A 13,125-nucleotide genomic window follows, 5' to 3' on the forward strand; every position below is an offset into this window, starting at 1 on the left:
GGCTGTGCATTTTGCGGTGGCCATGGCGAAGAGAACGCTGAAATTTACAGGCAATGGGTGTACACTGGTGGGAGTACAGGGGAGGTTGGACAGCTGATAACGCAGCATTAATAACACCCTCTTGGCCTGCTTTCTCTTTCTTGATGATTGAAAATCTCCAACAAACAGCCCGCCCCGAAGTATGCAAAGTTCATGTACTTATCAGGCTCGGGGGGCAGCTTCTGCTCCGACACAAGTACAGCCCAGGACAGGACCCGCTCATCCTCGATATTTGTGGTACATTTGGGAGCTAAGCAGGCACAAAAAAAAAAAGAAAGAGTCAAGCATCTGCTGCTCCTGCCATTGCCTTTGCCACTGGTCTTGTTGTGGCCAGTGTTAACATAAAACTTGTCCAGCGATAAACTCTTGGCCCTCCTCGGACATTGTCCTGCAAACATTTGTTACCCAGCCCAGCCCCTCCCTCTCTCTCTCTCTCTCTCTCTACTTCATTGCTCCTGCCCATCGTAGTCGTAGTCATAGTCCTGTTTCTGTTGCTGTTTCTGCTCCTACTGCATATTCAACGCCTTTTCCATTTCACTTTGCTCGCACAGCATTTTGAAAATTTCAAATTTCTGTTGCCAGGACTCTCCAGTGGCTACTTAGAGCCTCGACGAGTGTTGCCCTTATTTTGTATTTGCTGCATTTATCCCTTGCCTGTTTGGTGCAAAAGGAGTCCGATACGAGGCCGACGCTTGTTGCAACAAGCATATGAAACTTGGCGAAATTACTGAAAAAGGAGGATTTGCAGCACCTATAACTGGTCTGAAGCATAGCCTACAAGTCCTTGATTTTCGAGAGTGATTCTCGAAGCTTCATTCATATTCATACACTCTCCTCTGGCTCCTGTGGCTCCATCTGCATCAACTTTTATTTTCTGTAAATCAACACAGTGGCGGCAACCAAAAAGGAAAGTTTTCTCCGAACCGTCAGCCTTATCACTGACCAGCACAGGGTCAAGGGTTAATGAATTCCAAGCGTAATTACTTGTTGGGTCTAAAGGGGGAGTGATTACCCCCACGAGTCTTCCGCCTGATGGTTATTACCGCCAACCAAGGGATCCTTTTAATTATTGTTTATAACCGTCGGCTGCAACTTTATCTTGTTTATTTTATTATATTCCATTTTTTGTTCGCCTTTTTTCCGCTGCTTCGTGGCATTTAAATATTCAAACTGCGGTGAAAGTTTCGATTGTGTTTGCAGTTTTTCCGCTGAATATTTATACAATTGATATTGTGCTCCGGCCAAGTGTACTTTTGTTTTGCATTCATTGGTGGGTTCGATTTCAGCTGCATATTTAATTGAATGATTCGTTTTTTCACTTTACGGTCTTGTTGTGCAATTAAGGCAATTGTGGGGAATGAAAACTTTTGTTCTTCGGCGCATTTCTTAGGTTATTTGTGGCCGGCTAAAGCCGATAACCTTTGGGGAGTGCTTTCATTCCCTTTCCCATATACACCACCAGTGGCATCACCCACCACCTGCCCTACGCCCTCATACTACCCCCCTTCTGCCATATATCAATGCGTCAACGTCTGTGTCTGCTTCGCTTGTCATGCATTTTACGCATGAGAAAATATTTTCAGTTAACAAGTGCGAGGGTTGAGCCAAACAGAGAAGAAAAAAAAGGCAGCAGTGACAGAGCGCGAGAGGGATTCCCCCCGCAATGCAAAAGCAAAATGCACAAGAAAATTCCCATAAAAATAAATCGAAATAAGGCAAAGTTGCAAAACGGTGGCGTCGACGGGTAACAAACGGTGCTCCATGCCAACGAGGCCAGCGGTCGGTCGCGCAGACGGAAAGGAATGGATAGATTGGGGGAACGGCAGAGAGTTCTGGGTTTGTTTATGGCGCGATATGAATGACACGTGACTGGGAGACACACCAGAAAACAGGAGAAGGAGGAGGCAGTAGCAGCAGCAGCAGCAGCAGCAGGAAGAGCAACAGCAGTACGGTAGGAGAAGCAGCAGCAGACGCTGCTAAAAATTATGAAATTTAGCGCAAGCCACAGAGCTGGCTGGCTGGCTGGCTGGTTGGCAGGAAAAAAAACACATTGAGCACAGACACAAATACCCACACACATGCACATACACAGTGACACATCCAGCTATGTGACAGCTTTACCATATCGCACCTGCTGCACACACTCTGGAATGCAAGGACAGGAAGGGATCTGAAGCGGGTGTCTCGACTCGACTCGACTCAACTGACGGCCAATGCGCTTAGCACTTTCATTTCGTTTGCTGCAAACTGCTTAACCGCATTGCATATGTATGCAGAATGGTGACACACACACACACCTCTACCTCTGGAAATGATGGCATTAGCAACGTGAGATTTACAAATGTTTTTTCCCGATGCCTGCCGCCTCTCACTTAGCAAGCAACACGGCAAGCAAAGGTGTCGCCACCAGCTGCTGTGCGGCACAATCCAGCAGCTTCAACGGTTTCGCACCTTGCCTGTTACTTTTCTGATACCCTCTTAAAGGGGGTATTATAATTGTGAGCAGATGCTAGTGTCTTCCGTCAGCAACTTTGGAAAATTCTTTGCCAGGTTTAAGAAATGTAGATCATACAGCGAATCAATCTGCAAGAGTATCCTGCTTCCTTCTACCCTTTTCTAGGTTTTCTTTCGCATTCATAAACGAAAAGGAGTGATATGCAAAACTTAATGCAAGTATCACTCATCGGCAGTTGCTAGGCAGCAAGAACGACACGCCCTTGAGGTAGGCAGATGCCAAATACTCTACAATGTTGAATGCCAAAAAAAAGAAACGTATTTTAATGTAATTAGTTAAAGGTTCGAGTACTTTGTAATACTTTGTAATTCTCCACAAGCTTTCAAGTTCCCCATTTCCATATCCATTGCGAGTGTATGGAGGTACATTTTGATTTATTCACAATCCCATTTATTTTCCCATCAGCACCATTTACATGACTAACTCTATTTTCCGCATTTCAATCGCCGCATGATGTAATTTATTTCCGTTCTTTCTTTGAATCAGGAGGGCCATGTGTATGTGTTGTGTGTGGCAGGATTTGTCCCTTAAATAGGCAACAATTTCTTAGGCAATCCCTGCTGTAAGCTCTTATGCTCTTGTGCATGTTGTGTGTGTGTGTGTGTGTGTGTGTGTGTGTGTGTGCGTTTCTGGGTGTGTCCTTAATACGCATTAGTGTAGGTGTCTATGGGCTGATTATGCCTTTGCATCAAATCTTTTATGCTGCAAAATTCGCAAATGGAAATGTAAATTCGCTAAACGGACAGCTTAAAGCGCAAGAAAGGAAGGAAAATGTACTTTACTCTTATTATTTGATCACTCCATTTTCTTTATGAAGCGACTAAACACAAAACAAATACCCCGGCAATCAATTATAAAAGTTTCTTCCCCCTTTAGTTGCTTTAAACTTTCCCGTTAGCTGGCTGACGCCATTTAATGGGGGAAGCAGCACCCTTGACAAATCGGCATAATCGCTCTTGATTATTATTTGGCCAGTTGGTCAGCCGAGATGCCATTAATATTACCCTGCCTGCCAGCCTCTCCTGCTGATTATGATTTGTGGTTCCGTGTTGCCTGATTCTTGCATCCTTGTAGGATAGTTGAAAAGGCTAATTTCCCAATTTAGAATACAACTCAAGAACACACAACTTCAATTGTTAGTGTTGTCGCATTGCCCCGAGGCTTGCCTCTGTCTGTCTCATTTGTGGAATCCTTTAGACATGTGCGAGTGCTGGAACTTGACAAAGTCACTTAATTGCTGGACGTCTGGAGGGTAATTGTAATTAAGTGGAAGTGATTATGGTCCCAGAGCACTTTTGTACAACTAAAAAGTTGACTAACGAATGGAAAAATCCACAATATTTGATGTAAACCCTAAGGGTGAGCAAATAATTGTCAAAATATTCTCTCTTCCACAATAATTGTGTGCAAACAAGAGTACTTTCAACCAATAAAACAATTCAGTTATAAATCACAGGCCACAGCTTAAGGAGCTACTCGTAGCACCCCCTCTGAGCTACCGGAAGGAACATGTCAGTTGCACCAGACTCTTGCTCTTGCTCGGCCTTTGCCCAACCACAGGACAAGCTCCCACACAGGAACAGACACTCGCACAGGTGCCCCTCAAGTTCCACCCACACATTTCTCACTCCACCGGACAGGACAGAAGCAACCACAATGCCATGCCACTCGCACGCAAGCCACTCGCACTTCCTGTTTTTTGTTTCCATGGGCCACAAAGTCAAACGTCGCATATTAAACAACATTTGTCTGTCGCTTGACGTGCGGATCGAAGCAGCCCAACGCTCGAATGTAGGTTGGGGGCCCCTTCTATCCCCCCCTCACATCCCTATACACGGTGGGTATGTAGATACATATATTTAGACGTCCCAAAAAATGTTTCTCATTTCGTCAATAAGTGTGTTTGTGAAAAAAACTTAGAGATTGCCATAGACCATCAGTAATTCAAGTGTCAATTTGATTAATTGAGCGTTCTGTTTAGAGGTTTCCCATAGACTCATTGGGAACAAAGCATTCGGGCCGAAACCTTTTCCAAGCGCAGGCTGTGGCCTTGGCCCAATGATAATTCAATAAAAATGTTGCATAGTGCTGCCTTTGCTTTTTATAGAATTTCATTTCACAGCCAGAACGCCACCCCTCCGTTCGTCCACTCCTTCAATGGCTAAAACGGAAATGAATTTTTCCGCTTGACCTAAATCCCACACATGCATAAATCTGTTTGTGCTGGAATTCTTTTGTATCTATTTAAGCTTTAAGTTTTTGCATGATTTCGAGGTTCTTTTTTTGCGCTCTGTGTGCCGTGGCCGTGCCTCTCAATTGCCCCTCGAGCCTCGAATTGACAGGATAATTTATGCTAAAAGTGTTGAACGTGTTGAGTGGGTGATGAAGAGTGAAGGACGACCCAAAGTACACCAACAAATGGCACTCGAGGATGGGGGCACTAGAGAGTTAAGCTAATTGGGAATATCATTTTAATAGTCGGTGGATGCCATGACATTTGTGCCATTTTTGCTCGCTTAAAGCCAAACAGACAGACAGATAGACAGACATTCGTTTGCAGCTGCAGCTTGTTCCACAGCTGATATATTGTCATTCATATGTTGTGTCAGCAATTTGTTAGCTTTATGGCTGCCGCCACGCCCCCAGATGCCACAGCCACACAGCGCCAGCTCCACAGAGAGCAACGAAAGGGTGCAGAAAAAAGCATAAAACTTGCATACATAAATTGTATTTATGCACTCCACACACCACACTCTGCATTCTGTCATTTCCTGATTTCCAACGTTTTTATGCTTACGAGAGCTCCTGCTCTCTCACGACGGGGAAACGGTCGAATTAAAAAAGATAAGCTCCACAATTTCCATCTAATTTGAGATGGCAAGTAAGTAGCTGTATATGCCATTCCGATTTGGGCATTCTCTAGATACTTTCCGCATCGATTCCTCACGAATTTTGATTTCTCTTCTGTTGGTTGGCCAACAATTTCAACTGTTGGGAGTTTTATGGGTTCATATATGTATGTATCTACATATACTCGTACACATGGACATTTGTATGTCAGTTTGTTTGTTACCTTGATTACAGTTCAACTTATTTTCTTTGACTCGGGGTGCAGGAGAAGTGGCGGAGGTTACTGAAAAGTTAGTTTTGTTGGAGTTTTGTCGGTTTCGTTTCAGTGCAAAATCTTTTTATATGGCAAAGTTTTTTATATAGCAATTTAAGGAAACTATAAATTGCATTTGCTCATAAGTTGCAACTTTTTCCCAGAGCGAATTAGACTGACAAACAATCCAAAATGCCGTATGTCAAGTTAGCTTCGAGTTCGAAGCCAAAAATCAAATCAAATTAAAAAATTCCTTACGATTTACAAGCTCTAACTGATTTCAAAATGGAGAATCCACGCAAAAGCGACCTAAAGAAGCTGACAAATGCCATCAGCTTTCTGCAGAAGCACAAGGACTCGCATGAGCAGCAGGTCATCGTGGAGGAGGGGAAACTGGCAGAGCAGAGCCTGGCAGCGAATGATGCATCCCACAAGAAAATCGATCAAATGGACAAGGTGCAGGAATTGCATTGGATGTTTTCGCAGGATTATCATGAGCTGAAGCTACTCAGCGAAACACTGCAGACCTTCCTGGACATGAACCAGGATATGAAGGATACAGAGTTCTACAGAGCTGCCACCCAATACATCGGCGAGCACTGCAATGAGTCGGAACTTGAGCCATCACCACAAATACTCAAGTAGCTACCAGATACCCCCGCATATCCTCCGTTGAGCCACACACAAAAAACTTGTTAATCTCAGCGCCTAGGTCAAAAGTTATGATAATAAAAGGACAACCAAATGGGGTCTTTGCTGTCCGCATGGACACATTAATCCGTGAAAAAGAAAACTTCCTGTTGAGATCTTAATTATGCACCTTTTCTGCGGACGGATTACCTTAGAGCATGCACTCTTCGTACTCCTTGGGTACTCCTGGGGACTGCCACTAGCCACCATCCACCGTCCACCCCTCACCCATCTCCCCACTCTCTACAATGTCTCTCCCTGTATCTTGCTGGGCAGTTGACCTGAAAAAAAGTGTGCAGCCCAACCGCATGCTGAAGTAATTTCTACTTAGCCACAACTAACTACGACCGGCATGGAAAAGTGTTGGAAAAAACTGAAGAGGAAACTTTGGAACGCCTCAAAAATTAAAATAAAGTGCCAAGAAAGTGAAAAGCGAGTGCCGGTTGCCCCATGCTACTTCATGGCACGTCGTGCCCTGTGCCTCGTGCCATGGTGCAGGATGGACGGACCCAGCAGCATCTTGAAGTTGGCCAAAGCCGTGGCCAAAGCCAAAGCCCGTCCAGAGGCAGCAACAGCAGCAGCGGCAACTTCCGTTCCTCCGGCCAGCTCCTTGCCACCCCTCTACCACTTCTTGTTTCCATTAGTTTCCTCTTTTTTCTTCTACTTTTTTTCTTGCGGCTTCCATGGAATAACTGTTGCCAGTGTACGTCCGTGTGTGTGTGTGTGTGTGTGTGGGCGGCCGTGTCGGCGGCTCTTTTAATAATTTGTAACTCATTTTGTACTCGGCACAGCAACAAAAGTAACGACAGCGGCAGCAGCGGCAACCCTTTTGAGTCCCGCTCTAGTCGCGGCACAAAAGGACCAAGTGGAAGGTGTTGAAAATAGAAAGTTGTGTGCCCAAAAGTCGCCGAAAAAAATAAGAAAACTCTTCTTGGTTTCAGAGAAAGGACATTGCATTTAGGTTAACAGGCAAATTAAGTAATTGAAGTGGTCCAAGAAACAAGAGTACAAGTGGTATAAGTGTGTGTGTGTGTGTAAATGCATGAGTGCCATTCGGCCTGCCCTCTGACCTTCGTGGGTTTCCTCAGAGCGGGAGAGAAACTCAAATTCGAAACGCAACGGCTACGGCTCAGGGGCGCCACTATGTAACGAATCGCGCCGCGTGGATGTTTTTGGAACTTCTAAAAATAAGTAGCCACCTGGCGGCATTTCTTTATATTCTTAAAAGTTTTAGAGCCACTGGAAATGAGCGACACCTAGCGGTATCAAGCCACCTGGATGATGTTCTTTTACAGATACATTAATAATGCGCCACTTAAGCATTTAGCGGCCATAAATGGAACCTTCAAGAAACGAATAAAACTCGTTGCATATTTTTGGAAGTAAATGTAAATGTCAAGTAGAATTGTAGTCGAAATGTAGAAATATGTATTTACAGTGGGCCAGATATTAGACATATTTCAATGCCCAAACCAATACAATGCGTTTCAGCAGCTCAGACATTTGTGGATCAAAAATGGTTCCCATTCTGATAAATAAATACATTTAATATCGATTATTCTTATTATCAGATAAAGGAGATAAACATTGCATATGTTAAGGGGTAGCAACAGTTTAATGCCAAAACACCTTAGAGCTATAGAAAATCGCGAGAATGGCAAGAATTCCCTGGGGAATCATCAGCGATGGGGCCGATGATTTCTTTTTCGGATAGTAGACTGTTTTCTTTGACAGCACAATCACATGTGGCGTTTGGCTAGGTGCTGGTGCGGGTGCGGGTGCGGCGGCGGGGGCATTAGGCTGCGCCACGTGATGGGTGGGTGGATGGACAATCGCAGCGGCAGGGGCTGGCACAGCTGCAGCAGCATTTTGGCTGAGGTGTGCTGGAAGAGCAGGAATTACTGGATGATGGGCAACCGACGAGGAATTGGTGGCGACCGGAGCAACCCAGCCCACTGGCGCAGGAGCAGCCACTGGAACAGGAAGTACTGCTGAAGGTTGTGGCATCACCGGAACAAATGCCGCACTCGGCGGCATGGCAATGGCCGGAGCAGGTTGATGGGCTTGTGTCAGTGTGGGGCAGATCAGATGCTCCGTTTCTGTGTAGGTTTTCGGGTTGGCGGGATTGGGCTCCCTGACGGTCTGCTTGTAGCAGCCATTCGCATCGCGTTGACCAGTTTCAATCACCGTCAACTTTCTGGGATCAGGTGTGGTCTGCACGACGATTTGGACACGAGCTGCTGGTGCTCCCGCTGGATAGTAATGATGGACCTGGGCCACAGGAGCTGGGGCTGGGGCAGCTGCTGCTGGCGATTGGTGTTTGGCCACCGCATGGCCAATCAGTCCACCGGCCAGGACGCCACCCAACATGCCCACACCTGCAGGAAGGAGAGTACATACATGAAGGTTACCTTTGGAAATACACTGAGGGGAATTTTCATCTCACCAAAAGCTCGTTTACGTCCACGTCCTGGGCGTGCCTGGCTAAACGGCACAAGCGTCAGTCCGAGGAGGGCAACTAGGAATAAAGCTTGGATACAACGACGTCCAGACATGGTCGGTGGAGGAATGAGCACGAGTGATGTGTGGTATATTTGGCTAAATCGGCGTTCAGACCAGAACTGATCGGCAATCATGCAACGCCTCTGACTCAGTGCCAACTTCGGCATCGAAGAATGTTTTTTCCACAGCGCAAATGTTTAAACAGTTGATTTTGGAAAGTTCAAGAAATATATTTATGTGACGCTTTAATTGAATTTTATGCGGCACATGAAACGCTCATTACCACGACCGTGGCTGTGTGTGTGAGTGTTTTTTACCTTGTGGTGCTCAGTTCTCTCTCCCTCTTTGGGAGGAGTGTATAAGAGTATCGCTTATGTCATGTTATAAATAAATTACCAATATCAATATCAGATCTGCCTGACTTTCTTCATCTAAATAAAACAGAGAAGCCAATGTAAGGGGTTCTCTTTTATTACCCTCTCAGAATCCATGCATGACATTCCCATTGCCTCGCTGCTACTTTCACCCCATCAGACCCGTCAGTTCGTGTCATTGTTCGGCTGTCATAAGTCATTTGTTGCTGTTTGAAGATATATCACAATATGAACTGAATATGAAGCAGCAACAATGAAGCAGCAGCCCCCGTGGCAGCCATAATGGAGAACGTATTTGTACGTGGCTTAAAGTGGTGTGATTTAAGTCCAAAAGTTGCCAAAAAAATATTAATGGAGTCTGTACAAAGAAAAACTCACCAAAACTTTAATTGTTTAATAAGACTCAATCTCACTCCGTGTCTCCTGGTGCCGCCCTTTTGGATTCCTTTGCTGCTGCTGCTGCTGCTGCGGCTGTGGCAATGGCAGGCGGCAGAAGTCTCGTACCAGCTGGCAGACTGGTTGTTAAGTTCGGCATATGGCACGTGAGGGCTCCATTTAATTTTTATAATCTTCGGGGCCAAACGCAGACAGTACACGACACGACACGCAATATGGTTTCTGTTAACATAAGGAAATGAAAGGCATGAAAAGGAGAGAAAGAGAGCCGGCTCTTGGGCGCTATGCTATTGATTAAATCGGCTTAAAGCTTTGACTAATGATGACAGAAGAGATCTCTTGCTCTGGCTATGGCTCTGTCTATAGCTTTGGCTCTGCCTGGAGGAGAGGAGAACATGAAGCGTTAGAGCGCATAATTCGCTGGTGGAAAGCGCCGACTCATTGGTCGGCGTCGGGGCGGGAGCTTGGGTCTGGGCAATAGCCACGGTGTCGAAATGACCTGCATCAAATGTTCAGAGTGCCATGAGAAATCTCGAGTCATTTGTATTCGGAGGATTTGCCGGCAATTTGTGAGACGCGACTTTAATTCGCTTAATAAATATTTGTTTAGTTTCTCGACTGCTTTCGCTCAGGTCGTGGTCTTTTGGGGGCAAAAGGATCCGCACACACACATAAACACACACACACACACAATGTACAATTGTCAATTGCAGGATATTCTCTGGCTTGGGGTGGTGCGGGTGTGACACTTGAGTTCCACTTCCCTGCCGGCCATAAATCATTCAGCTGAACGCTGAACCGAGATGACGACGAAAATGTCAGAGACAGGATGCGCAAGGATAGCTAAGGAGGACCGAAGGACGACCGTAAAGAGGCGGCAGTGCAGCTCTGTTGATGGACATGAGCGAACGGAACGTCTTGCGGCCATAGACCCACTCCTGTAAGGATAATGATGCGCAAATCGCTGGCAGTCATCGCTGTCCATCAGCCCAGCCCTTGGAACGGCTCGGCTCTGCTTTGTTTCATGTTTTGGCTGTGGCTTCGGCTCTGGCTCTTAGCCGCCTCTATTATCCTTAATGCGAGTCACTTTGTTAGAAACGTCAGTCGGCCTGCAAGCGCCATTATCATCGTCGTGTTGCCGGCCATCCTGGCTAGCTCGAGACAACAAAAAATATGATTCGGAAAATGTGCAGACACACAGGCCCCGCCCCGCCTTGTGCTTTATGCTTTATGCCCCAAACCAAACCGAAAATGCACGAAAATAAAGATAAAACATGACAGGCAGTTCACATTCAGTCATTTATAATAAGCCCAATGTGACGGCATGTGGCTCTCGGTTCTGCCTCCACACTTTATCATCTGCTTAGCCTCCAGTTACAGTCCGACGTGGCAGATGATGCACTGCAGATTGCACACGGCTAAGCCCGCTGCTGCTGCTTCTGCTGCTGCTGGAGACCTAATGAAATAATTGATTTAAGCTATTTACAAGCATCTAATTCCGATTCGATGGCCAGTCACTAAAAATATGCCATAATTATATAGAACTCTGCTAGTGCTGCTAGCAGCCTTGCGTCTCTTGTCTGACTTCTCCCGTTCGGGCCGTGGCTTAGGTTAACCAGACCAAAACCAGTCTACTGGCACTGGCTGCAATGTTAATGACATAATTTAAAAAGCATTTCATTAATAGTTGATGTCAGAGGCCCAGGAGGAGTCTGCACTTTGTGGCAGTTAAAATGCGGATGAAGAAAGCCAACGGACAGTGCCCCAACGTGGCTGATTGGAAATTCGAAATGTTGGCCAGGACAATCCAGAATGTTAATGGTAATTAAAAGCTGTTGGAATAGCAGATGAATGAATATGTTGCTGGCACTTTAAAGGAGAGGCTCTCTGAATGAAAGTTCAGGCACCCGAGATGCCTGCTAGGAGCCTTTGTCTACTTCCAGATTTTTTAGCATGAGGAATTCTTATCTTGAACTTTGGCATCGCCTTCGTGGCGGCGGCGGGTACACCAAAATATGTTTGCCATGCAACCCCCGAGATGTCCTGAGATGTCCCTTGGCCACAAGCACAGAGCATGTCAAATCATTTGTATATAATTCACATCCTTTTTGGCTCATTCTGCCTGGCCCAGTGATTTATGTGCTGCTCTGAGCTGCTCTTCTTGCTGCCATGTTTAGAAATGTTGTTTCTTCTCTCTTGTAAATACCCGTACTCCTACCCGTACTCATACTCTTCCTCATTCTTGTTCTCGTTTTGGGACAGATTCCAAATTGGTCCGTGCAAATTGTTTGCCTCAGCACTATTATCCTTTTCGCAGGATGTTGCTCTTGCTGCTGCTGCTGCTGCTACTCTTGCTTGACTCTCTTTTTAAGTAATTGCTGACTTCTGCCATTTCGGCGGTGAGTTATTCGTTTTCGATACGAAAATTTGATATTCCGACCACATGCTGTGATTAAATTGCTTATGCCATCTACTCGTTGGCCCCCCCAATCCTCATATCACAGTATCGCATCTCCAGGAGGTGTCCTAAGGTTCCTTTTGGGTTTGTTTCTGTAATTGAAAATAGTTTTTGGCACTGCGAGATAGAGAGAGGCGTGACTGCGATTGCAACTACTGATTTCAACTATAGATGGGTGCGAGGCACATCTTTCCTTCTTGAAGGGTATCAAATGTCGCAGTGCACCGAAGAAATTTACAATTGTTTTCCTCTGTATTTAATTTCCCAACTTTTGGACCCGCCTGCTGTGCCATTTATCATCACTAAAAACAAAAACTAAAACCTTTATGCAATACTTGAAAATGCAAAATTTTAGTAAATTGAAAATCGAGTCTCGAGCATTGCGAAACCGCAAAACCCATCGCCCAATAAGTTTTCCAACCGAGCAGCCCTGTCCGGCCAAAAACATCAAGACGAACGAACGAACATGTGCATTTGTCATAAATTAGAAACTGTAACTTGTATGGTAGTGACTTTTTGTGTAGTGCTCTGGTCGGTCCAGGCAACACTTAAATTTATTGCAAATAACTCTTTCCCTTCATAACTTTTTAGCCAACCCACCCAGTGGTCGGAGTTTGGTTTGCATTTCCCTGGTGTTGGGTTAATTTTTTAGCTAAGCAAACTAATCAACGCCCCTAATTCGGACATTGTGGAATGTGGGCAGGAAGGTCGCAGAGTGGAATGGGAGATGCGAGTTGGTTTTGGGTATGAGGCAACGGCCAGAGGCTAAATGAAGTGTGCCCAGACGCAGACCCCTTTCAATTAAGACTATAACTGAGAGTATTCGTATCTCTCTCTGTATATGAGTGAATGTGTGTGTGTGCAGTCAAAAGTGAACAAACAACAACCAAATCTGAGCCGGGCAACGCATATAAATCTTGGCCTAAGTGTTGTGGTCATTTAGCAAATGTCCAGCCCTGTCCAGCCATGCAAATTTGTAACCAACTTTTGCTCTACTCTACCCGTACCTTATCGTCTCTGAAGATGGGTGCTCTCTGTGCTTGTGATT

The 13,125-nt window shown here is 45.5% G+C and overlaps 2 protein-coding genes across 2 annotated transcripts; one reads left to right on the top strand and one right to left on the bottom strand.

Moving 5' to 3' along the window:
- The first annotated feature begins 5,874 nt into the window (after positions 1-5,874).
- On the top strand, positions 5,875-6,457 carry LOC117586232. Its single transcript, XM_034276168.1, has one exon. The coding sequence runs from the start codon at positions 5,943-5,945 to the stop codon at positions 6,300-6,302; it is 360 nt and encodes a 119-aa protein (XP_034132059.1). The 5' UTR covers positions 5,875-5,942; the 3' UTR covers positions 6,303-6,457.
- A 1,482-nt stretch (positions 6,458-7,939) lies between these two features.
- Positions 7,940-9,043, bottom strand: LOC117586033 (resuscitation-promoting factor RpfA). The gene is made up of 2 exons (XM_034275878.1): positions 8,794-9,043; positions 7,940-8,725 (listed from the first exon to the last, which is right to left on the bottom strand). The coding sequence occupies exons 1-2, from the start codon at positions 9,014-9,016 to the stop codon at positions 7,962-7,964; spliced, it is 987 nt and encodes a 328-aa protein (XP_034131769.1). The 5' UTR covers positions 9,017-9,043; the 3' UTR covers positions 7,940-7,961.
- Between the last annotated feature and the right edge of the window lie 4,082 nt (positions 9,044-13,125).

The sequence above is a fragment of the Drosophila guanche genome, unplaced genomic scaffold (genome assembly GCF_900245975.1).
Source record: "Drosophila guanche unplaced genomic scaffold, DGUA_6, whole genome shotgun sequence".
Classification (NCBI taxonomy): domain Eukaryota; kingdom Metazoa; phylum Arthropoda; class Insecta; order Diptera; family Drosophilidae; genus Drosophila; species Drosophila guanche.